Source organism: Halichondria panicea, chromosome 4, assembly GCF_963675165.1.
Source record: "Halichondria panicea chromosome 4, odHalPani1.1, whole genome shotgun sequence".
Taxonomy (NCBI): domain Eukaryota; kingdom Metazoa; phylum Porifera; class Demospongiae; order Suberitida; family Halichondriidae; genus Halichondria; species Halichondria panicea.
The window spans coordinates 3,020,488-3,047,348 of NC_087380.1; the positions used below are offsets into that span (position 1 = coordinate 3,020,488).

Below are 26,861 nucleotides of genomic sequence, written 5' to 3' on the forward strand. Positions count from 1 at the left end.
AAAGAACAACTATACAAAACTAACCTACTAACGAACGGAAACCACAATAACAATACAGGAAGTAGTTAATTAAAATACCGTATAGCGCGAAATTTTCGAGGGGCTTAATTTTCGCGGATTTCGTGGGTTAGAATTCTACACGAAAATAAGTCCACGAAAATTGTTAAATTACCTGCTATAACATGCAAATATTTAAGGCGTGGCTTCCGGTTAGCAGTCATTCCGCGAACATTGTGCAATGAACTGGCTTTTAGAGGCCAATCCACGAAATATAAGTGCCTCGAAAATTTTGCGCTATATTATGTATAATAGAAGTTCTATATTGAACCATTTACGTACAATCCTCACCAATAATTATCTTGACTTTTGGGACAGTTTTACAAGCGTTGCTGTCTTCACATGTGACACTGAGTACACACTAAAAGTACATGGTTCTTTAATAGCCTCACTGAATTAATGTAATGTTGGAGCCCAGTAAGATAATCATGAAGCGTAGGATAATCACCGTGTATTGTACAACAGAGAGACTATAAGAGTACAATCAATTATGCTGGTGTCCTTCTGCATGTTGTACAATAGTTGTAGATAGGGAACCCTTTTTGAACTACTACCTTTACTTGGAGTCCTTCTGTTCTACAATAGTTGGAAGGGATACCGTAAGGGCGAACTTGAACATTCATTCAGCAAATAAACTGCATCAATTCAATTCTACTTAGGAGGTGACCTACTCCACACTCCACTCACTCATACAGACTCTGGTGGTACCTCCATTGAGAGTGTAGCCAGTATAGTGCAGCTATAGGTACTGGTAGCTGTAGAGAGGAAACGTGTTGCCAGGGGATCCACCACTGTATATGCATGATCATCCCATTGGTCAGTGGGGGCAAGTCAGGGCAGTTACTTGTATGGGATACGATGCACTCAAAACAAACAGTATATACAAATTCATTCCACTTACGCCAACAATGTGAAACTGACCCACTCCACACTCCATCACTCCCACAAGTCTTTGGTGCTGCCTCCAGTGAGAGTGTATATAGCCAGGATTTACAGGCGTAGATGGCCACAGTTCCCTCAGGTCTGTTGCCAGGGATCCACCATTGTAGGAGATCCAATCAGTTAGTGTGTCTAAGTCAAAGCAGATACCTGTAGAGAAATAGGTACCCTCAACAACATAATTTTATGAGATTATAATAATTACACTGAACATCACACTGACGGAACCGAAATAGAAATTAGAATATAGCTATTAATCAACTTACTTTGCTGTCCCCAATAGGTGGACACAGCACACAACAACAACAGCAGCAGAAGCAGAACACCTTGAGTCTCCATTGCATGCGCTTCCTTTTCTCTGTTTGGAAATTGTTCCATTAAGGATCTTTACCAACCCACATAAAAAACGGAACAGCGGATCTATATACCGGTACTGGCGGTACACCGGTATTATCTATAACTTTACTGGCATAATAGAAAGAATTTGAGGCATGTGATTGAACACAAACTTCTCAAATTCAGTTCAAAAAGTTTCCGAAGAAAATCTCTGAAGCGAACAAACTTTTGTATTGAGGATACTTCTTCCTGCTTTGGTATTGCTTAGACTAGCATTATTATAGTGGCGCTGTAATTAGACGAAAGATGGTAATAGGCAACATTTTAGCCTAATATGCAATTATTATCGAAACACTATTAAAGCCTGAATAGCGTGAGTATATAGTGCTATATAATTAAAAAAGTGCATGTGCTGAAGAATTCTTTCAACAAACTTATAAGCATTATGCGTTCTTTATATGGAATATGTGTACACACTATAGCTAGCTGTTTTACTTAGCTGTTTTATTTAATGTATGAGTATGCATGCATGTACATGCAGTCCATAATTATAAGCTTTTATTCATGCAAACTCCAATACCCACTCGTCTGACGTATACCCGACTTATAGCCATGGCAGGAGTGCATGAATGCACTCCTGGCCACGGTTATTCATTCTTTCCGGCATTCCTTAGTATAAACCCACATAAATGGGCGTATTGTTAATTTGGTGCCGAACTGGAATCAGTAAAGGATTATTAAAGACTGCAACTGACTCAAGGGAAGAGTAGTGTGGAGATGTATACAATGAGTCTTGGTGCAGTACTGTTGATGCTGATCGCTACTGGAGCAATGGTCTCTGGACAAAGTGAGTACTATAGACTCTATTATCCACTGACAATAATATTGTGTTCTAGTGTCTTTCATAATTATATCATCACAAACTACCGTAACCATCTGAGTTGATAATAAGTATGACACTTAGCTATCTTTTCAATCAGGCAAGGATCGTAGATCGTAATACAATATTCTGACACAGGTATTTGCGATAATTATTATTTTGCGATACCATAGGGTTAAGCATTCTCATGCAAAGTTCGCAAATGAAGTCATTGTGTTATGATTGCATGCACGGTCTAATGTTCTCCTTTATAGCTACTAGCATCACGGCAATGATCACCTCCAATGGCACTGCAACTCCTGGTCAGAGCTACTCCCTCACTTGTAATGTGACTGGAGGGGAGTCTCTGAATCCAACCATTATGTATGAGTGGACTAGGGGAGGAACATCAGTTGGTGGAAATGATCCCCTGTTGAATTTTTTCCCTTTGACGCTATCAAGCTCGGGTCAGTATGTGTGTACGGTGACGGTGACAGTGACCTCTGCCCTTCTCACAACTACTTTGACTGATGCTAGTGATACCTTTGACCTGACCATCAAGGGTAAGCCCCTACAATAATGAGTATATATCACGGTTCATTCTCTCCCCCTCCCTCCACCCCTTCCTAGTCCCCCCTCCTAGTGTCAGCCTCTCCTCGCCACTCACTGGAGTGTTTTCGGGTCAGTCTGTAGTGCTTACCTGCACCATTGTCCTGGACTCTAGTGTGGATACATCTGTCACTGTGGCTGTGCAATGGTTCAATCCAGCCTCTACTATCATAGACAACACAATGACAACTATGCAAACGCAAACCAGTCTCACCTACCAAAGCACCACCAATCTCAGTGACTTCATAGCTGGAGCTGTTGGCGTGTACAGCTGTGCTGCTATGGTTACTTCAACGAGAGGTTTCACCTCACCCAGTGACAGTGTTTCTGCTAGCACTAATGTCTCTCTGAGTAAGTCCCTTACCTCTCACTATCTGATAGGCTAATTAATTGGTCTCTCTCCAGCTCCCACCACCTCGGCCCCTCTCATTACTATCATCATTCCTGGAACAAATTCTCTGACATTCTCATGGACTCAGCCTGATGGTATAGTCGACAGGTACCAAATCTCCTTCACCTATGTTGGGAACTGTGATGCTATACAGAGCATGTCAATACCTCTCAATCTGGAACAATCAGAAAATGTTTTGCCTTTATTCCGTTTGGAGGAATACAGTAACTATTCTCTGAGTGTGTCGGCTGTGAACGGTGCTGGTAGCAGTGAAACCACAACTTCAGTAGCCACCACTCTGTCTACACGTAAGCACACACACACACACACACACACAGTGATTTTTTGCCTGCCCCCTCACAGCTCCCAGTGGGAGTGTGCAGAACCTGACGGCTACACTCACCCCCAACACAGTCACCATCCAATGGGATCAAGTCATCTGCAGTGATAGGAATAGCGAGATTACTGGGTACAGAGTGACCTTTGGACCCACCTCCATAACCATCTCTGGAACTGACATGAGGGAGTATACTGCCTCTGGTCTCATTCCAAGAACTCTGTATGCATACGATGTGGTTCCACTTAGCGATAGTGGAATGGGGCCAGAAAGTGATGGAACAGTGGTGACTGGCTTACCTCAAGGCATGCAATATATATAGCACTATAGCCAATGCTATATTTATTTGTACACCTCTCATGCACACAGAGTTAATGCTGCAGCTTAATGGAGTGTTCTATACTAACAACAGCCTGGTCAATTTGGACAGTGTGGGTGGTGAGGATGCTGTTGCTCTGCTCTGTGTCACTAATGCCATGAGTTGCTGCTCCCCTGATGAGGGCAGTGGCTCCAACCTTGGACAGTGGTTCTTCCCTGATGGCAACACACCTGACTTCCCTGCCACTCATCTCAGTCGATACCACATGTCATTTGGACCCAGTGTAGTACGTCTTCATCGCTCCTCTGCAGCTGCTACAATTTCAGGAGTGTATCGATGTGACCTCCCTGACTCCAGCTCAGAGACACAAACTCTGTTTATTGGGCTCTATCCTGTTGGACAAGGTATGTATACAGTACTTCTGTATTTTTTAATAATAAACTGCAGGTACTCCTGCAATCAATGATGAGATAATTTTTAGCAGAGACAGCCTCACTCTGACCTGTGTGTCTAATGGTGGGCCAGCTAGTGAGGTGGTATGGACCAGGAATGGAACTACTGTCTCTAATGGATACATACTCACACAAACTGTCACCGACCCAGCCACTGCTACCTATGAGAATGTCCTCAGTGCTGCTACCTTTGCTGATCTGGTGGGTAACTTCACCTGTACAGTCAACAACAACAGAGGCACCTCAAACACTGCTGAGATTATATTAAATGATGGTGAGTATCTTAATTGTTTGAAGCTAGCGCTGATTTATATTGTTATTATTGTTTGTACGTGTGCAGTAGTTCAGATCCTTGGCGACAACCCTCCATTCACTGTGGGTAGTACAGCCACTCTCTCTTGTGTCAGTGATTCAGACGCTACCATGATCGAATGGTTGGATGGCAACTCAATAAGTGTAAGCATGACAACCGTAGGGAGAGAACTGGACCTTGTACTCAACCCTGTCAGAGATGATCTCCACCAGACAACCTTCACATGTCGAGTGACTAGAGCCAATGGTGTTGGAGAGCAGAGCATCACACTGTCTGTGATTGGTGAGAGCCTAGCTAATTAGTGTACATGTACATGTGACAATACATGTATTGTCGACTACTGGCATCTGAGATTTGAAGTACATTGTACGTTATTCCAATTGCAAAGTGCATTTCAATGATAAAACTGATATTTCTGTCTGAGCCGTACTTAACTAATTGGTAGTTCCCTAGGTTCTTGTTGGTACTTCTATGCGACTCACTGTCCCCATGCATACAGTTCCTGATGGAGCCATTTCTATTGGCACCTCTGTCAGTGGAACTGCTACAGCTGGAGAGGTGTACTCATTGATCTGTAGTATCAGTGAGGTCATATCTGGACTGACTGGAGTGCCCCAGGCTGTCTGGGAGGATTCAGAAGGGAACGCGATGACAGGAAATAATGTCATAGTGACATCATTAGACGGAACGTCCAATCTGACGTTTAACCCTTTGAGACTCTCTGATGGTGACACGTACACATGTACAGGTAGTCTTCAGTCTCCTCCCCTCTCCAACCCACTCACTGTTGTAGAGAGCCGCCCTGTGATAGTGACAAGTGAGTGATCATTACGAGCAAACTCAATGTACTACTATACCCTACAGTTCCCACTCCTGGAGTCTCTCTGACCCCACCTCCTTCCCCCATCACTGCTGGTACCCCCCTTACCCTCACCTGTGCCATCACCGTGAACAGTGCTGTGGATAGGGATGTAGAGGTCGATGTTGTGTGGGAGATCTCCACAGATACTATTCCCATCACCACCACCTCCACTGCCAGTGGTTCTGTTGTGGACACTCTCACCATCCCTATACTGAGCACTCGATACACTGGAGTTGCCTGTAGGGCCACCGTGAGAGTTGTCGATTCCTTCATCATGTTCAGTTCTCAAGGATCAGATAGTGTCGAGTTCACAGTAGAGGGTAAGTGCACATATGACTGTATACATGTATATACTGACTCCCTCCACAGTCCCCTCACCCCCCGTGGTGATCATCACTGTGTCTGGTGACTCTGTGGCAGGGTCCTCCCTCTCTCTCCTCTGTACTGCCACGCCTCCCCCTATCCCACTAGTATCTCCACCCACTGTCTCCTGGATACAACAAGACCTTGCTGATACCGTTATTCCAGTCACCTCTGACACTTCAGTTAGCGTTAATCTGACCTTTAACCCCTTGAGGACCAGTCATGGCCGTGTGTATGTGTGTATAGCAGGTTACAACATTCCTGACGCTGACCTCTCTGACCTCACCAACACTGCATCCACCATCATTGTCAGAGTGCAAAGTAGGTCTCTGTCTCATTCCAAAGTCTCTTATTATTGATTCCTATTCCACAGTCCCGAGACCTGCTGCCAGGATCACCTTTGACCCTATGATGGATCGCTATACTGTTGGCCTGTTCCTGAGCCTGAGTTGTGAGGTCACTCTATCAGCAAATGTCGATACTATGGTAAACCTTGAACCCGTCTGGCGGAGAGAGGGGATCATACTGTCCATTGGAAATCAACTCACTGTGGGACTGTTTACTAATATGACTAATAATGCCCAGAACTTCACTAGCTTATTGGAGTTCCAGCCATTGACAAGAGACTTTATTGGCAATGACACCTTGTATGAGTGTGTGGCTAGCGTACAGCCTGAGAATGATACCTTCATCAGTGGAACCACCACCAACACATCCACCACCATCACAGTGGAAGGTGAGACATAAAGAGAGCTGTGCTGGCTGTACACATGTATATTAGAACCCAGTTGTAGTACGTTGTAAGGTATGGCTTATAAGCCTTTTGTGTGCATGATATGAATGTGTAGTGTGTGAGTTGATATGTTTCACTCTTATTCACTGATTCAATCCGTTTCCTCTCATAATTATACCGATTTTCGTATGGTGGAAATTTCGTATTTTTTGTATCAGTAGAGCAGCTACGAAAATTAAAACTGCGAAATTTTGCTGGCACAATAGGTTCAACGTCACTATCCTGAGCTGTACGAATATTTAAAAGACATAGAAAATTTGCACCAACGAAAATTACCCACCATACGCTAGCTAGCTACTCATTGTTATTCCATAACATGAGGCCTGAAACAATGTTGCCAAATTTTTTCTCTGTGCTTTCAAGTCAAGGCTGCATGGGCTCAGAGTAGTGTCACAAGTATATAGTGTTGTTCACAGTTGATAGATTCAGTCCGAGGCAAATAGACTAAATACACGTAGAGCTATACCTTCAAATTAGATGCGACCCTTATAAATATGCAACACCAACATAATTTTTCAACCTCCAAAAGAAGCTATATCCCTGGAATTGTAATTACATAAAACTCTCGCCTTAAATCGAGATTTTACGGTAGCTCTATTATTATAACTGGTCTAAATGCATATTTTGAGGCAGAATTAAGGGGCTGATATATAGCAAGGTTGACGACTGTCTTCATTAATGTTCAAATGATAAATAAATCAGTTGTTGACTGGTTGCCTATAGTAATTACTGTTTATACCAACCAAAGCCGAGAGCGTACTCAACCAGTCAGATTTATGTTGCTTAAAACTGACTCCCCTTAATTGTTATTGTACAGAGGCTGACTTCGCTGCTTTGATCATCAGTCCTGACTCTACTGTGCTCGCTGGCTCTGAGTACACTCTAGTGTGTCAAGGAACTAGGGGAGTTGACCAGGTTGATGGTACCACACTGGAGGTAGAGTGGTTCAATCCTGACGGTGTACCTATAACTGGAGAGACTAGTGGTGTCATGATAACAGGAGTCACTAACATCACTACTAATGCTACCTTCATCAGTTATCTGAGCTTCCCCACTCTCCACACATCTCAAGCTGGGCCCTACACATGTAGAGTCAACCACACTATACCGGACACCTCCATCACTGATCAAAGCATCCTGAGCTCATCAGTAGTCACTGTGCAGAGTAAGCCCATAGTATTATATATATCTCGCTTAATTCTAACTCCCCCACAGTCCCTCCTCCAATTGTGAGTGTATCCTCGCCCACCCCTGTCTATCATGGTACTAGCCACACCCTCTCCTGTAATGCTAGCTATGACACTAATGTGGTGACGACTGATGTGACTCTGGACTACTCCTGGACTGGACCCAACAACAACCTCATAGCCTCCAGTGATAGTGCTGCTCTCACACTCTCACCAGTGGACCTACCAGCACGGAGCAGCGGAGGCTACACTTGCACTGTAACTGTACGCCCTACAAACATCTCTGCATTCATCAACAATGGCTCAGACTCCGATACTTACAACCTCACTGTACTAGGTAGGTGAAGGAGAGGGGATGGAAATGTTTTATGATAATTCAATGGTACGTGTACGTGTACGCAGGTATAGTTTTAGCATTAAGCTCAATCTGACCCAACCGCTGTGCAGTGGGGTCAGATTGAGCATACCACCTGAACGGGCTGCTTTTAACTATAATTATAGAGTTCTGACGATCCAATTTATGATTTACTGATCTTAATTAAGGAGCCGACTCTAGTACTTTTCATGTCCAATCAGTATAATTATGGGTTTTATATAATGTATCAACTCTGCATGTACTGATCCCTTATTGTCCCCCTCTCCCTGCAGACCTCCCAGTCCATGTTGTGGAGGTGACCTCCAGTAGTCCCCTGCCTGTCACTGCTGGCTCCTCCTTCAACCTCACCTGCTCAGTCTCAGTGGTGGACCTTCTCTCTGTGGAGCCACTCATACAGTGGTCCTTGTCTGACCAGTCACTATTATCGGGAGGTACTGGCACAACCAACACACTCACCTTTGACCCCCTATTCACAACCAACGCCACTCAGTACACATGTACTGCCACTATCAACATACCTGAAGTGGACATCATTGATCGTACTGGAAGCAACTCTATTAACGTCACAGTCAACAGTAAGCACTGTCATAGCCTCACAGTCCTTCACCCTACCCCCCACAGTCCCTCCTCCAATTGTGAGTGTGTCCTCTCCCACCCCTGTCTACCATGGCACTAGCCACACCCTCTCCTGTAATGCTAGCTATGACACTAATGTGGTGACGACTGATGTGACTCTGGACTACTCCTGGACTGGACCCAGCGACAACCTCACAGCCTCCAGTGATAGTGCTGCTCTCACACTCTCACCAGTGGACCTACCAGCACGGAGCAGCGGAGGCTACACTTGCACTGTAACTGTACGCCCTACAAACATCTCTGAATTTATCAACCCTGCCTCAGACTCTGATACTTACAACCTCACTGTACTAGGTGAGTGAGGGAGGAAGGTGTAACAAATGATTTTATGGTGTTATAATTAGCGCAATAGTCAAGTTTCGTATAATTACAGTGGTGCCGTATTTAAAACAGAAATCAGAATTTAGAAGTACTTATAAAAATTCAATGGTGTATATGTACAGTTGGCCTGAGCCAGCGGGTAAATAGAATATAGAATTCGGTTGTTTTGTTTGTTTGTCTGTGTATTCTAAGTCTGCATGCCCCTGGGTGCCGTATCGCTGCGTTCATTTTCAGCATGCATGGATAGCCTCCAAACACAACAAGTTATTTAAGTGGATGGTTATAGCATTAGCTATAGTGTGTGTGATGTACTACAGTATTTGCATGTCCAATCATCAGTGTGGGTTTTTATAGCTATACTGTGCATGCATGTACTGATTCCTTCCTTATTGTCCCCCTCTCCCTGCAGACCTCCCAGTCCCTGTTGTTGAGGTGACCTCCAGTAGTCCTTTGCCCGTCACTGCTGGCTCTTCCCTCAACCTCACCTGCTTAGTCTCAGTGGTGGACCTTCTCTCTGTGGAGCCACTCATACAGTGGACCACCTTGTCTGACCAGTCACTATCTGGAGGAACTGGCACAACCAACACACTCACCTTTGACCCCCTCTTCACAACCAATGCCACTCAGTACACATGTACTGCCACTATCAACATACCTGAAGTGGACATCATTGATCGTACTGGAAGCAACTCTATTAATCTTACAGTCAACAGTAAGCACTGTCATAGACTCACAGTCCTTTACCCTACCCCCACAGTCCCCCCTCCAATTGTGAGAGTATCCTCTCCCACCCCCGTCTACCATGGCACTAGCCACACCCTCTCCTGTAACGCTAGCTATGACACTAATGTGGTGACGACTGCTGTGACTGTGGACTACTCCTGGACTGGACCCAATAACAGCCTCACAGCCTCCAGTGACAGTGCTGCTCTCACACTCTCACCAGTGGACCTACCAGCACGGAGCAGCGGAGGCTACACTTGCACTGTAACTGTACGCCCTACAAACATCTCTGAATTTATCAACCCTGCCTCCGACTCTGATACTTACAATCTCACTGTATTAGGTCAGTGAGGCTGTAGACTGTAGAATTTGTACCGATGCATGCATGGTGCATGTACAGTTGGTTGTATTTTACCCCACCTCTGTGCAGTAGAGTCAGATTGAGCATACCATCTCAACGGGCTCCGAAGCTTCAGAAAATCATTAGCACTCTAGTTAAAGAATCGACTCTATAGTACTTTCCAAAGTACAGATTGCCTCTGTGTTAGTATATATATAGTATATAGATGTGGAGTATAGTCTCATAAATCAGCCGCCTTCCTCCCATAGGAAGGGCGGCTGATTCATGAGACTAGATGTGCAGGTGTTATTAATGCATGTGTGTAATAAATGTAACCACAGGATATGCATGTCCAATTAGTGTGTTATATACATGTACTTATTGCCCCTCTCCCTGCAGACCTCCCAGTCCCTGTTGTGGAGGTGACCTCTAGTAGTCCCCTGCCTGTCACTGCTGGCTCCTCCCTCAATCTCACCTGCTCAGTCTCAGTGGTGGACCTTCTCTCTGTGGAGCCACTCATACAGTGGACCACCTTGTCTGACCAGTCACTATCTGAGAGTACTGGCACAACCAACACACTCACCTTTGACCCCCTCCTCACAACCAACGCCACTCAGTACACATGTACTGCCACTATCAACATACCTGAAGTGGACATCATTGATCGTAATGGAAGCAACTTTATTGACCTCACAGTTAACAGTAAGCACTGTCATAGACTCACAGTCCTTTACCCTACCCCCCACAGTCCCTCCTCCAATTGTGAGTGTGTCCTCACCCACCCCCATCTACCATGGTACTAGCCACACCCTCTCCTGTAATGCTAACTACGACATTAGTGTGGTGACGACTGCTGTGACTGTGGACTACTCCTGGACTGGACCCAGCGACAACCTCAAAGCCTCCAGTGATAGTGCTGCTCTCATACTCTCACCAGTGGACCTACCAGCACAGAGCAGCGGAGGCTACACTTGCACTGTAACTGTACGCCCTACAAACATATCTGCATTTATCAACCCTGCCTCAGACTCTGATACTTACCACCTCACTGTACTAGGTGAGTGAAGGGATGGGGTAACCGTATAATGCTTTATGCATAATAATAATTATATATATGATGTCTGTCTCAAAACTGTGTAAAAGTGATACATATATGTAATTATGTCCACGGATATCTATAAATGTCCATGGGCAGTATATAGGTTGTAGTTTTAACATTAATAACCCCACCACCTCTGTGCAGTGCATGAGGTCAGATTGTATGAGCATACCATCTGAACGGGCTGCTTATAAGCTATCAGAAAATCATAGTTTAGATCATCAGAACTCTATTTAAAGTCGATCTATAATAGTACTTTTAAAAGTTCATGTTGCCTCCGTGTGTATAATCATTGTACTGTCTATATAGATCTGGAGGGTAGGTTGTTACTGTGCATGTGTACAATAAACGTACTACATTATGTACATGTCCAATCAGTATGGGTTTCCGAGACACTTCTAATTATCCCGGAAATATTCGGTGTTCTAGTACAGTGGGTCTAAATATCCGGACTATACCTTGAAATAACCAAGCAACGCGTACCTTTCTAGCTAGCAAAAGTTTGCAGTTAGATACAACTAGCTAGTGCAAATGTTCAGTCGCACACTGTATATACTATATGAACTTAGCTAGCTCCTGTTCTAATCATCAAATTACCATTGCTGTCCAATAATTATACAGTAAATACGGTAAATACTAAGCATGTACTGATCTCTTATTGCCCCTCTCCCTGCAGCCCTCCCAGTCCCTATTGTGGAGGTGACCTCCAGTAGTCCCCTGCCTGTCACTGCTGGCTCCTCCCTCAACCTCACCTGCTCAGTCTCAGTGGTGGACCTTCTCTCTGTGGAGCCACTCATACAGTGGACCACCTTGTCTGACCAGTCACTATCTGGAGGAACTGGCACCACCAACACACTCACCTTTGACCCCCTCCTCACAACCAACGCCACTCAGTACACATGTACTGCCACTATCAACATACCTGAAGTGGACATCATTGATCGTAATGGAAGCAACTTTATTGACCTCACAGTCAACAGTAAGCACTGTCATAGACTCACAGTCCTTTACCCTACCCCCCACAGTCCCTCCTCCAATTGTGAGTGTGTCCACGCCCACCCCTGTCTACCATGGCACAAACCATACCCTCTCCTGTAACGCTAGCTATGACACTAGTGTGGTGACGACTGCTGTGACTCTGGACTACTCCTGGACTGGACCCAACAACAGCCTCATAGCCTCCAGTGATAGTGCTGCTCTCACACTCTCACCAGTGGACCTACCAGAGAGCAGCGGAGGCTACACTTGCACTGTAACTGTACACCCTACAAACATCTCTGTATTTATCAACCCTGCATCAGGCTCTGATACTTACAACATCACTGTACTAGGTGAGTGAAGAGGGAGAGAGAGAGAGGGGGGGAGGGTTGTTTTTCCATGTAGCCAATCCTAGATTACATCGTAACCATGGAGAAACAACCGGAGGAGATAGACTTCAGTATCATATACATTCATGTACAGTTGGTTAGTTTTAGCATTATTTTATTATTTGATCCCACCTCTGTGCAGTGGCTGAGTTTGCTGCCTCGATCAGTCCTGACTCTACTATGCTCGCTGGCTCTGAGTACACTCTAGTGTGTCAAGGAACTAGGGGAGTTGACCAGGCTGATGGTACCACACTGGAGGTAGAGTGGTTCAATCCTGACGGTGTACCTATAACTGGAGAGACTAGTGGTGTCATGATAACAGGAGTCACTAACATCACTACTAATGCTACCCTCATCAGTTATCTGAGCTTCCCCACTATCCACACATCTCAAGCTGGGCCCTACACATGTAGAGTCAAACATACTATACCAGACACCTCCATCACTGACCAAAGCATCCTGAGCTCATCAGTAGTCACTGTGCAGAGTAAGCTCTCATTAGCTGTGTGTGTCACTGTGGTATTGAACATCTCCCCCTCTCTAGTCAATGCTCCTCATGTGATGATCAGTGCTAGTCGGTCTGCCACATTGTATGAGGGAACCACTGGTCAGATCCTATGCTGTATGATTACCCCTGACAACGCTGGAGTGGACACACCCACTAATGTGACACGAGATATAACTGGACCTGTGGACGATAACAGGGTAACGACTAATGACACTATCAGTAACGGTGTGATTATTGTGAAGGAGGCCTTTCATGTGCTGAGTCTCAGTGACACTGGTAACTACATATGCACTGCTACTGTGGACTCTGTACCCAACAATGCGTACATTGTTCCAGCCACCAATACAGCCACCCTGGACATAACTGTGGAGGGTACGTTAGTCGTTAGTGTGAGTGTGTGATATAGTACAGGAGCTAGGATTTCAGGTTGCTAGCTAAAAGCGGAGCAACCAACCATAAAACAATTTGCATTAGATCAGCACATACTCAGAGTGTGCATGTGAATAAGGAGTTCATTGTTAACTGTTAAGTAGCAAATTAAATACTGAATTCCTCTGACAATGTCACAGTATTAGAACATTTTAACGGCCATAACTTTAGTTCCGTTGAATCCAATAGCGTTATACGTTAATTTATCATGATATTCTGAGAGCTTAGAGAGAGAGGCCTTTCAGAGGAGTTTTAAATATAGTCTATTTTGGGAAGAAAGTACCATAAAATGTATGGTCTTTTTCCGAAAATTGAAAATTATGACCTGTTCCAAAGTTGGATCACTATGATAAGAGCTTTAGCCGACTCTACTACTTTTAAAAATACAGGTTGCCTCTCTGTGTATACGGTAGACGCAGAGGGAGGGTAGGTTGTTATTGTGCATGAATCTAATAAAATTGTACTACAGTATTCATGTGCACATCAGTGTAGATTGTTATACATACATGTATGTACAGACTACTGATCCTCTCACTGCAGACCTCCCAGTCCCTGTTGTGGAGGTGACCTCCAGTAGTCCCTTGCCTGTCACTGCTGGCTCTTCCCTCAACCTCACCTGCTCAGTCTTAGTGGTGGACCTTCTCTCTGTGGAGCCACTCATACAGTGGACCTTGTCTGACCAGTCACTATCTGGAGGAACTGGCACAACCAACACACTCACCTTTGACCCCCTCCTCACAACCAACGCCACTCAGTACACATGTACTGCCACTATCAACATACCTGAAGTGGACATCATTGATCATACTGGAAGCACCTCTATTGATCTTACAGTCAACAGTAAGCACTGTCATAGCCTTACAGTCCTTTACCCTACCCCCCACAGTCCCCCCTCCCATTGTGAGTGTATCCTCGCCCACCCCCGTCTACCATGGCACTAACCACACCCTCTCCTGTAACGTTACCTATGACACTAGTGTAGTGACGACTGATGTGACTCTGGACTACTCCTGGACTGGACCCAACAACAGCCTCATAGCCTCCAGTGATAGTGCTACTCTCACACTCTCACTAGTGGACCTACCAGCACGGAGCAGTGGAGGCTACACTTGCACTGTAACTGTACGCCCTACAAACATTTCTGCATTTATCAACAATGGCTCAGACTCTGATACTTACAACCTCACTGTACTAGGTGAGTGTAGGGGAGCTGTAGACTTTAGACTTTCTTATGATAATACATACGTAGGTTGTAGTTTTTAGCAATCTAGTCTGATCCCACCTCTGTGCAGTGGCTGACTTTGCTGTCTCGATCAGCCCTGACTCGACTGTGCTCGCTGGCTCTAATCACAATCTGAGATGTCAAGGAGTGAGAGGTGATGATCAGGCTGATGGTACCACACTGGAGGTAGAGTGGTTCAATCCTGACGGTGTACCCATATCTGAAGAAACTAATGGTGTCATGATAACAGGAGTCACTAAAATCACTACTAATGCTACCCTCATCAGTTATCTGAGCTTCCCCACTCTCCACACATCTCAAGCTGGGCCCTACACGTGTATAGTTAGACACACTATACCGGACACTGCCATCACCGACCGGATCATCCTGAACTCGTCAGTAGTCACTGTGCAGAGTAAGCCCCTCTCATTGGCTGTGTATGTGGTAATGAACATCTCCCCCTCTCCAGTCAATGCTCCTCATGTGATGATCAGTGCTAGTCGGTCTGCCACACTGTACGAGGGAACCACTGATCAGATCCTATGCTGTATGATTACCCCTGACAACGCTGGAGTGGACACACCCACTAATGTGACACGAGATATAACTGGACCTGTGGACGATAACAGAGTAACGGCTAATGACACTATCAGTAAAGGTGTGATTATTGTGAAGGAGGCCATTCATATGCTGAGTCTCAGTGACACTGGCAACTACATATGCACTGCTACTGTGGACTCTGTACCCAACAATGCGTACATTGTTCCAGCCACCAATACAGCCACCCTGGACATAACTGTGGAGGGTACGTTATTCGTCAGTGTAAGTGTGTGCAGAGATTAAGGAAACTAGATCGCGTGAGCTTATGTGCTCAATGTAAAAGGTTTTGGCACTCCTCGTTGCTGTAAAAATGGCGGTTTAATTTGTGAATGAGGCTGCATGGTTCAGCGATCAGTGATGGGTTAATGTTAGCTATGTATACTATGAACTGATGCCTTTCTCAAAGGCTAGGTTGCTCCGATGCTGAAAGTATAATCGACTCCAGGAGGTCAAAAAAGTTGAAAGAATTAAACAAGCTGTTGTCTCTTTGAATTGCTGAGGAGCTATTTCACTTGCCAACAGTCTACTTTTGCATCAAATGTGTTTAATGGTGGCAGCAGGTTTCTCTAGAGATATATACAGTCCCACCAAGTATTGTATAAAACTTGCAGTAAAGACAACGTGCCACTCGACAACAGGTTTATGTTTTCACGTGACCCAGTTTCATATCCCTCTGAGTCTTTAATTTCTGGTGCATGTGTGATATGGTACAGAAGCTAGGATTTCATACTCTGAGTGTGCATGTGAATACTATAGGTTTGCATACACTTTTAACATATTGTATGTATGGATGGATTGTACATAATAGTAGTGTTGAACAGCGATAAATATAGATCATTTTTAAACGGCCATATATAACTCCATAATTATAGTTATGTTAGTCCAATAACGTTATTTTGTGGAAGCTTAAAGAGGCCTTAGATAATGTGTTAAATTATTTTGGGCCTGTTTTTTTGACAAAATACCATGCCCATGGTCTTTTGAAAAAGGGAATTATCTGGTTCCAATGAGATTTTAGCATACCTGAAGGTTTCTAGCTCCTTAATTCTAAGCTATCAGAAAATCATGGATCATCAGGAGCGACTCTTTTCAATATACAAGTTGCCTCAATCTGCATACATACAGTAGATGTGGGAGAGTAGGTTGCTAGTGCACGTGTGTAATAAATGTACTACAGTATGTGCACGTGCATGTCCAATCAGTGTATAATATATATGCATGTCCCCCTCTCCCTGCAGACCTCCCAGTCCCGGTTGTGGAGGTGACCTCTAGTAGTCCCCAGCCTGTCACTGCTGGCTCCTCCCTAAATCTCACCTGCTCAGTCTCAGTGGTGGACCTTCTCTCTGTGGAGCCACTCATACAGTGGACCTTGTCGGACCAGTCACTATCTGGAGGAACTGGCACAACCAACACACTCATCTTTGACCCCCTCCTCACGTCCAACGCCACTCAGTACACATGTACTGCCACTATCAACATACCTGAAGTGAACATCACTAGTACTGAAAGCAACTCTATTGATCTTACAGTCAACAGTAAGCACTGTCATAGCCTCACAGTCCTTTACCTTACCCCCCACAGTCCCCCCTCCCACTGTGAGTGTGTCCTCGCCCACCCCCGTCTACCATGGCGCTATCCACACCCTCACTTGTAACGCTAGCTATGACACTAGTGTGGTGACGACTGCTGTGACTCTGGACTACTCTTGGACTGGACCCAACAACAGCCTCATAGCCTCCAGTGATAGTGCTGCTCTCACACTCTCACCAGTGGACCTACCAGCACGGAGCAGTGGAGGCTACACTTGCACTGTAACTGTACGCCCTACAAACATATCTGCATTTATCAACAATGGCTCAGACTCTGATACTTACAACCTCACTGTACTAGGTGAGTGAAGGGTGTTAGTGTAATGTGCACGTGGCTTTAGAATGATGATTTATTATTACCGTTCTGAACTTGTCTGTTGTACAACTCCACCTGTTTGCAATTGTTAGATGAGCTAACACATGCATGTTTTGAATTCCTTATATACAGTTGTTGACTGTGGTTCCCTGGGGGCCCCCTTCAATGGAGCAGTGGACACATCCTCTGGGACTACCTTCATGAAGACTGCTACCTACACCTGTAACACTGGCTATGCTGGAAACACCACTAGGACTTGTCAAGCTGATGCAATCTGGAGTGGCAGTGAACCAACATGTACTCGTACGTTTGATTATAATTATGTTTAATGTGCCCATCATTTTTGTGCTGGTCTTGTATATTAATTTATTCATGACCGGTAACAATTAAGAAGTACATAATAGCTCAGATATACCATTTTCAGTTTCCGTTTTTGTTTTAAGTGTCCTGCCTTTCAATGCATGCACCCGTGGACGGTTGAGTATATAATTATAGTGTAAAGATCCTTGGTGGTTGAATTGTTGTCAGCAGTCTTTTTTCAATTTCTGCTGAGATACCAGAATCTGATTACCGCAAAAACTTCGATCACCCTTATACCAGAGAATACCCCACCTCAGCATTGCATGTATACACATGCAGACACAGTGGCTCGTTAATTTGTACCTTCTGGCTGAAACTAATGTGTTCAGAGTAGACAGTTTGGTGGTGCATGGAAAAGCAAGAACCGAAAAACGAAACGGACACCGGAAACTGATACTGTATAGCAGGAAGTCCGTGCACAATTTCGCGTTTTTCGAGGGCAGAGCAGTTAACGCCCAAATTAAAAAATAACCATGCAGTATTTCACATGCAAACCTATTGGTAGGTGTGGTTTCCTTGCATTGATATTTCAACCAACGAAAATATCATTTGAGGGCACCCGCGAACATTTTCCACTATACGGTATATCTGAGGGAGGGCTGCATGCCGGCCTTGAGATTGCATCCTCATACTTGTTCATGCATGGTAATAGCAACTGATGTTAATCATAAATTTTAATAACTGTAGTCGTGATTGATTGTGAAGCTGAAAGTGATTCTGTATGGGGGCTTGTCTTCCCTACCACTTTGGCTGGCTTTTCCCATTCCCGGCAATGCCCACAAAATGGAAATGGAACAACTTTAGGTATCATTAATTCCAGGTGACAGCATGCATGTGTGTTAATGTGCATATTATAATTATTATAGGTACTGCGAATCGTTTCTGTACATTTGAAGGTGTGTGGGAAGCAGTGAATACAGATAACTGCACTAGGGAAGTAATCAGCGCACTTAATAACACGGTAAGATTTGTTCAGTTACTGTTACTGTCAGTATTTAACACGAATACATACATGTATAGCATTGTCATCTATATATAGAACGCATGTATGACGCTCTTTCACCAGTATAGTATTCATTTCCCATTCAGGCAAATGAAATATTTTCTAGAAATGCACCTCAAAACGAAGTTGATAACCTTCTTGTTTCTCTTACGGAGGCTACTAGTGTAAATGCAACAGGAGGCTCAACCATATTCCCCCAAGACCTCAGCACTACTAATTTGATTGTCAAGTCAAGTGTGAATTACCTAGTTCAAAACATAGAGACTGCTAGCCTCACGTCTCTTCTCGATTTTAGTGAAGTAAGACTAAGTAAAAACATTTCCACTTTGTTTGTTTAAATAATTGGGTTTTGCATGCAGGAGGTTATGAACATTCTCAACAATCTTCTGGATGAGAGGAATACAGAAGGATGGGAAAGATTACAAATGGTATAATAATGGTGATATAGATCATTAACTAACAATAAGCTACTTCAGGATTCTGCTGCTGAGAGTCAGCAATTGTTGTTGAATGCAGAGTTATATGGTCAGTATGTGTCATTGGCACTAAAGAGTGAAGCTGTGGATACAGGCAACGTGATGGAGATCACCCTTGTGAGACAGAACATCGGTAATAGCATACTTATATTGCTATTATAGTCTATGTAATATAGATAGGAGAGAAATTGGAAACGACAGGGCCTCCCTGTGTAAACGGTTGAAACACTCCGCGTTATGATTTAGCGATCACGAATATTTTTAGCGGTTCACCATTCTGTGGTTGTGTTTAACTGTTTCCACTAGCGATCACTCAGGGGCTGGGAGGTACTCTAGAGAAGTAAGTTTACACTACTAACTAATTTATACTCTGCATGTTTGTTGAATTACTCTATGTCAACTTTTCTCTTTCTCTGCTGTGAAGCCAAAACAGCAAAGGACATTGCTTGACGTGGTTATTATGTAGCTAAGTGCATGCTACATAGAATGGCTTCATGCTATGGATAAGCTGTACTGTTCATAAATGTTTGCAGTATAGTCCTTCAAACTGCTTTAAGACCACAGGCATTGACCTCCTACAACTTCATATTAAGGGCTATTCTTTCTTATATTATGTTTGGTGATAGTGGCTGAGTGGCTTATAGTCGACCATTTAGAGCTAGCTATAGGTTCTCTTTACATAATCAACATTGAATAGTGGCAGCACAGTATGGCAGTCAAGACAGGTAATGAGCATGCTGACTAATGAATATATAAGCCTTCATAGTTTTACCCATAATAATAATAAATTATAACGCGGAGTATTTTACGCGAACATTTTCGTTTCCAATCCTATGGTTTTAGGGGTTTACGTTGCCACAAATCCTATAGTAACCATAGTATGAGTGCTATGCAATATGCTATGCTGCACATCATCTACTCTCCTACCATGATAATTCGAGTGCTTTTTAGCAAGACAAAATTATCGACAAGATCTTGTACCAAATATATCTGAGGAAATATCAGAGGGAATTATCACAGTTATCCTTAGCATCATAATTGTGATTTGAAGCGCATACTTTTATATGTCATGCATGCATGGGTGATGATAGTATATAATTATGCATATATTTATACCGTCTAGTGCTATCTGCAATTCAAGTTGACACTACTAATTTGGGTGGCATTGTCTTTCCTGAAATTGTCAAAGTCAATGAAAAATCAGGCTCAGCTCAAACTGTGATACCATCTACTCTTCTTGCAGAGAGAGGCGCTCTAGGTAATACGAACACAAAATCAATTGTTAACCATGTCTACTCAATTTTCAGAGGGGGATGTTACAGCAGTCAACATTCTTTTTTTCAACTTGGAGGATTTTTTTCCAAAACCCAACCTTGAAATGTATATTATCAACAGTACTAAGTCATGTTCTGCTCAGTCTCATATATATAGTATGTTTATACAGGAACACGACCAGACCAGTAGCACAGGTTATTTCTAGTCAAGTCTTCTCCAATGTAGAGACAGTTAACTCCCAGACACAGGCAACCTTCAGATTCACCACCCAAATGGTAATAAATATATAATTATATCAGTTGGACTAGCGAGTGACAATAATTCATTCTTGCAGTTTTCTGAAGATGAAGTTGCCAAAAATGCAAGATGTGTATTTTGGAGTGTTTCTAGGTGAGCTGTCCTTTTAATGTTTATTGTTGTCGAATTACCACAATTATCGTTATTTTGTCAGTGATGCGGCAAACAGCACGTGGTCCACGGAAGGTGTGACTACAGTAAGTGTGAAAGAAGACGAGCAAATGAGAGTATTTAATGTTGTCTGTAAGAGCAGCCATTTCACAGCATTTGCTGTTCTAATGGATGTCACTGGAGCACTGAATGTGAGCATACTAATTTACTTAATTGGATCAGTTATTTACATGATTATTATGTTTGGTCTTTGCATAGGACACAACTGCAGAGATCAGGTTTGCTCTATCGGTGGTGACTTATGTTGGTTGTTCCATCTCCGTCTTCTTTCTTCTATTGTCTATTGTCTATTTCTTGACATTGAGGTAATTATTGAAGGACTTAATTATAATTATAGCTTTGTAATGCATACTATGCTGTTCATGTTTAGAAAAGAACTGCTGGCCAAGGTTCATAACTTCATCCATCTCAACCTGTCTATTTCTTTGCTCCTTGGTTACGTGGTGTTCCTGTCAGGAGTAGAGACTGCTGTGGCCAACGAGGTATAACTTGAGTCATGTATATATAAATTGTGCAGAGCTTGTGCAGTTTATACCTTAATGAAGTTTTTTTCTCTCTCGAATGAGTGAGCCTTGTGTACGTGTGTGTATTGTAATACTACTCCATTTGCGAACTTTGCGAATGCTTATGGCATTGCAAAAATAATACCTATGTCAGTATACTTATATAACTATGCATGACATCACATTCCTTCCAAACGTTTTACAGATAGCAAAAGTGTCTGCTTATACTTATAGCTCATTCATGATCACTTGCAAAACTAATACAGTATAATTATACGCATGCAATAGGATCCGTGACTTGGCCTTTCACTCCAACGCGTACTTATAATTTGTTATAATCCATCGTATCCCCCTAATTGTACTGACCAGCTAGCGTATGGGTGCATCATATGTTACATGTCTTGAAATTCACTGTCGCGCACATATATTAGTATTACAGAAGACTCTTTAATTTGGTCACAGTGCAGTTTGGCCGCATTATAGCGAGGTGGCCGGAATTCAAAAGTGATTGCGGCTATTTACGGATCAACATGCCTCGAACCCATGCAATGGCTCATTTAGTGGTTCTGTCTCCTCCTCTCTATTCAAGTGTAATCAAATTTCCTATCCAGCCGTATTATGTGTATATACTGGTTTGGGTATATGTCAGAACTAACTGTAGTGACCAGTATATACAGAAGCGAAGGTGGCCGCATTTTGCGAGTTTTGTGCAGTAGTGATCTAGCAGCAATCCGGGCCAAACAAAATGGCCGATATATCGAGGAGACCGTAGTCAGTTCGGAGAGCCGGATTAGCAAGAGTCTATACTGTTCAATCGTTTATTTTCCCCATCACTTGCAGGCAGCGTGTGCGTTTGTGGCTGCTCTCCTTCACTACCTGTTCACTACTGTGTTCTTTTGGATGCTGTGTGAGGGAATCATGCTCTATCTGATGTTGGTGCTTGTCTTCAGCGAAATATCCAAGAAATGGTGGATATTCTTTATTATTGGATGGGGTAAATTAAACATTTATTTTTCTTCTATTTGTATGTACAAAAAAATGTGTGCATCAGCAACCACCTTCTCTACACGCTTTGCTAAACTAATTATACTGCACATGTCGTAAATGTACATTATTTGTACATTTAATACGGAGCCGGTGAATTATATACTTATAACCCTAGCTCAAAGCAGGGTGGAGGATTAATTATGCCTCGGTGCGCATGCGCAAGCGAGGTATATACGGTAGTGTGTTTGTGTGTCTGTGTGTGTGCATGTGTGTGTGTGTAGACTGTTACAGCTGCTCAAGGATCAATGAAATGAGTTTCTATAGGCTTCTAGTCATGTTTTCTTGGATTTATAATTCGTGGATTTCCAAATAAAGCTTTGTTCTCGAGTTATGCCTAGTTTTGCTTTAATACTTGGAATGCCATTGCAGCCTTTTCAGAAGAGTCCGTTGCAAAACTTGTTCACCGAGTGTTGCTACTCTACTTAGTAGTTAGCTCTGCACTAAAACGCTAGCTATTGGTAGCTGCAAGAGTGAGAAGAGAGCTGCAAGGCTCTGCTGACTTGCAGCCATTAATTTTAGACTCGAACGTTTGGCATCGATCGTTTTTAACAACAATCTCATCGTCGATCATTACCCACTCTTTGAGTTTCCCCTGCAAAAAATGTTCATCATGATAATTATAATCAATATGTGCATAAAAGCTAGCTATTAGTAGCTTTATGTTATGTAGCTTTTGCACCTCCACCGAGGCATCAGCACCTGCGGTGCTTTCCTTCATGATATGCATGGATATCGTACTTATTCGATTTAAAGCGACCCTCCAAATATACGACACCCTCGATCTTTTTCCATATTTCTGACCTCTAAAAGTAGCGACTGCTGCATTGACAATTATTTGTTTATGTCGCATCCTAAATAGAGGTCAAACCACAGCCTCAATTCCAGGCCGCAAGAAACAATGTATTTTAAGCAGCCTATTATAATCGAGGATAGTAGAGTAACCTCCAATTATAGATGCGACCCTCTAAATATGCGACACCAGGACTTTAACGTTTCAACCTCCAAAAGAAACTACCTCTGGCCTCGTAATTATTTAAAAGTGTCGCCTTAAATCGAATACAAGTACGATATATGTTTTTGCAGTTGTTCCAGTGATACCAGTGGCTATATCTGCTGGAATTATTCATGACCAGTATGGCACAGAAGAGTAGTAAGTTTTAAATACCCTCATCTCCAAATTATAGACAACTTGCTGTTACAAGAATTATAATTATGTACAGCTCCCCCAATAAAATTTACTCGTCCCTTTTGTACATTCAGTTGTTGGATTGCTGTTGGTGCCGGTGATGAAGGAGCCATATGGGCATTTGTTGTACCAATGCTACTAGTTGTTCTGGTGAGATCTCTATAGCTTGCAATGCATTTCATTGGATTATAGTGTCTTTTCCGTATATAGCAGCTATTTAGTAAAACATTTTGTTGACTGAAATTTCCCTTATAATTAACAACTATTTGTATAATTTATATAGGTGAATATATTCTTCCTCTTGGCTGCTTTGCGCAGTGTCTATAGACAGAGAAAGTCAACCATGCAACGAAGTGGGAAAAAAGAATCTTTACAGTTATTCTCGTGAGTGTGCATGTCATCTCTCATGCAGCATTCAGTAACACATTGATATACCAATTATATACATGCATGCAGACAACTCTTCAAAGCCACCTTAATTCTCCTTCCAATACTTGGACTGACTTGGGTGTTCGGTCTACTCTCAGTCAACAGCAGCACTATTGTGTTTGCATGGTTGTTCTCTATCTTTAACTCACTGCAAGGCCTGTTCGTATTCATCTTCCATGTGCTCAGGAGTGAAAAGGTGCGTTGTATATATATATGTAGCGTATATTACTAGAATGTTTTGCGAGCTTCAAACATTTGCAAACTTTGCGATGGTTGATCAATTCGCAACAATAAAATCCGCAAAACCTAAATTATAACTAGTAAATACACACGTTCCTTGCCAGAATGCAATAGTTAGATCGCAAAGGGTCAACTTTTCTGCTGATTTGGCTCATTCGCAAAGGTTTTTCACCCGCAAAATATTCTAGTAATATAATACACGGTATTACACATTGTGATTTTATGTTTCTTCTAATTTTTAGGTCAGAAAGTTCGTGAAGCAGTTCAGAAAGAGAAGCGATAGTGTTGTATCAACTTCTGCCTCAGGAAGAAATAATCTGGTATACCTTAAATTTATAGACAGTGGAGCACCTATATATAATATACAATACAGACAGGCACCTACCTATATATATATATATATATATATATATATATATATATAATTATATATATATATTATATGCATGCATGCATGGCCGGAGTTTTTAGCAGTGTAAAAAAATATAGAGGCCTCTAAACTTATGTGTGTTTGCACGTGTGTCCTATACTTATAATTTTATAGTAGTTGATGATTCAGGGCATGGATTAGGAGTGTGTTCCCGTTTTCGTTCAAATAGATTGTGGAATAATTATATTATGCAGAGCAAGAATTCGACGAGTGGTGTTCAGCTCAAGCCAAGTCACTCCAGTTTTAGCAAAAACGATCATTATGATAGTACCATGCAAGAAGAAGCCATTAAATTTGATGAGACTGCATCTGAGTCCGGCTCACAGAAGTTATACGTTGCTGGATTGCTTGAAGATGAAAAGAAATTCGATGAGACTGCATCTGAGTCTGGTTCACAGAAGTTATACGTTGCTGGATTGCTTGAAGATGAAAAGTGGCACAAAGAGATATCCTTTAATTGGGTGAAAGAATTTTCATACCCACAGGAAAGCCTTGAAGCACAGCTACTAGCATAGATACTAACCTATAGTGCCGCTATTATTATGCTTGCGGAATGAATTTTTATTTGCTGTCAGTGCACAAATAATTATTAATTTTAGTCACCTTTTATTTTAAAATGCATACATAGTTTTGGTTCGTTTTAACCATGGGTGTTACCTTATTTTCATAGGTGGATTCTTCTGCCAATTCACTGTTTATATAGCTCATTTTGCTGGTATTAAATTCTACTCAAGTTGTAACATTAATGTTATTCATAGGCCTGCATGTTAATTGACATTCCACATGATGTTGTCGTACCTCCTCTAGTTTGATCATAATTATAATAGTAATAGCGATAGACGGGCTAGACAGGTTTCAAGCTTATCAAGTATTCGTTTTCTGCATTGCGTACTAACTATGAATATCGTTAATATTGGTCGCGTCTCTAATCGCGAAGCAAAGCTTGCTTCAGAGAAGGAGAGGAGCTGGGGAAGCCAACAAATGCATTACGTAAAGGCTATACAATCTCATTGGTGCTGAAATTCATAAGGTAAGCACTGCAATCTGATTGGCTCTGCATGATTTTCTGCAGCAGAACGAATTAAATGATGCTAACAATACCTATATAGAAAGCGATGAGTAGCATAGTCTTACTCGAAGCAATGAGCCAGAAACTTGGATTAGTCTCAAATTTCGAGTTGTTGCTGCACTTACCTTGGTTCTTTGACTCCCGTCTTAATGTAGCAGGTAAGGTTAAACAATTACGATTAATAAACTAACACTTAACCAATCGGGCATTCTATGCGAAACCTGTGCTATAGTTGGTACATAATTATACTAAATGCAACATGGATATCAAGGAAAACACAACCTACATTAACGCTCTCCCGTATGCAAATACCTCTAGGCAGTCTAAGTTTCAGCACATCACACTCACAGTCATTAATGCTCTCAATCACGGTATCTAACTCAGAGAACCCCACTCAACACTTTCAATTGCAAGGGTCTCAAATGTGTTGTGTTTATGCAAGAAGCATCTGTCACTAAAAAAACATCCGATCTCCACTCTCCCTTCATGCTGTCATTGCACCATCGATGAACCTTCTAGTATAGCTATCACTGAAATGCCAACATCTTATACTAAACTATAAGCTAAGAGGCGGCTTATGATTTTAAGTACATCATGATCTGGAGTCCAACAATATCGAACTTCTATGCATGGGTAGAAATTATATACTTCACACAAGTCACTGCTGTTGAGTGTCGTCCATCGCCTTCCATCCTCCAAAACTAAAACACACAGTTGATGGGAGGATGTGCATGATTGATCTATTTCTGTGAAATTGTAAAATCTGTGCACTGGAGCAACTTGTCACTGATCCTACAAGAAACAACAACATCCTCAATTTAGTACTGACAAACAAACCTCATTGAAAATACTTGCATCTGGGCATGCAGCAGCGATCACCAGATGGTTATTCGACATCCAATCTAATTAATACATGTAGAGAAAGCCACTTACAATTTCAAGAAAGCAGACTTTGAAATATTTGTAGCAACATATATACCATGGGGGAAATGTTTCCAAGTTTTTAGGAATGAAAATAATTCCATACAGAGC

At 42.6% G+C, this 26,861-nt stretch overlaps 1 protein-coding gene across 2 annotated transcripts; it reads left to right on the top strand.

Moving 5' to 3' along the window:
• Positions 1-2,038: 2,038 nt before the first annotated feature.
• On the top strand, positions 2,039-25,411 carry LOC135335312 (mucin-3A-like). Of its 2 annotated transcripts, XM_064530766.1 has the most exons (50): positions 2,039-2,179; positions 2,467-2,754; positions 2,822-3,151; positions 3,206-3,499; positions 3,555-3,833; positions 3,898-4,251; positions 4,295-4,573; positions 4,640-4,894; positions 5,112-5,429; positions 5,477-5,794; positions 5,844-6,158; positions 6,211-6,573; positions 7,448-7,795; positions 7,846-8,154; positions 8,466-8,768; positions 8,815-9,123; positions 9,560-9,862; positions 9,908-10,216; positions 10,613-10,915; positions 10,962-11,270; positions 11,989-12,291; positions 12,338-12,643; positions 12,822-13,166; positions 13,224-13,559; positions 14,157-14,456; positions 14,503-14,811; positions 14,909-15,253; positions 15,308-15,643; positions 16,677-16,973; positions 17,020-17,328; positions 17,476-17,646; positions 18,391-18,507; positions 18,570-18,664; positions 18,793-19,005; positions 19,066-19,134; positions 19,183-19,315; positions 20,306-20,440; positions 20,490-20,562; positions 20,627-20,732; positions 20,792-20,847; positions 20,909-21,056; positions 21,124-21,230; positions 21,296-21,407; positions 22,269-22,422; positions 23,559-23,625; positions 23,736-23,811; positions 23,945-24,045; positions 24,118-24,286; positions 24,573-24,650; positions 24,955-25,411. In XM_064530766.1, the coding sequence occupies exons 1-50, from the start codon at positions 2,110-2,112 to the stop codon at positions 25,273-25,275; spliced, it is 11,643 nt and encodes a 3,880-aa protein (XP_064386836.1). In that variant the 5' UTR covers positions 2,039-2,109; the 3' UTR covers positions 25,276-25,411. The 2 variants fall into 2 exon arrangements, with proteins under 2 accessions (XP_064386836.1, XP_064386837.1); XM_064530767.1 differs by lacking the exons at positions 20,306-20,440; positions 20,490-20,562; positions 20,627-20,732; ... (7 more) ...; positions 24,573-24,650; positions 24,955-25,411 and having other exon boundaries at positions 22,269-22,406.
• Positions 25,412-26,861: the final 1,450 nt, after the last annotated feature.

Coding starts and splice junctions, on each gene's coding strand:
- LOC135335312 (XM_064530766.1), top strand. CDS start 2,110: ATGTATACAATGAGTCTTGGTGCAGTACTGTTGATGCTGATCGCTACT. Junction 21,408..22,268: donor AGACTGCTGTGGCCAACGAG/GTATAACTTGAG, acceptor CATCACTTGCAG/GCAGCGTGTGCGTTTGTGGC. Junction 23,812..23,944: donor CAATGCTACTAGTTGTTCTG/GTGAGATCTCTA, acceptor TAATTTATATAG/GTGAATATATTCTTCCTCTT.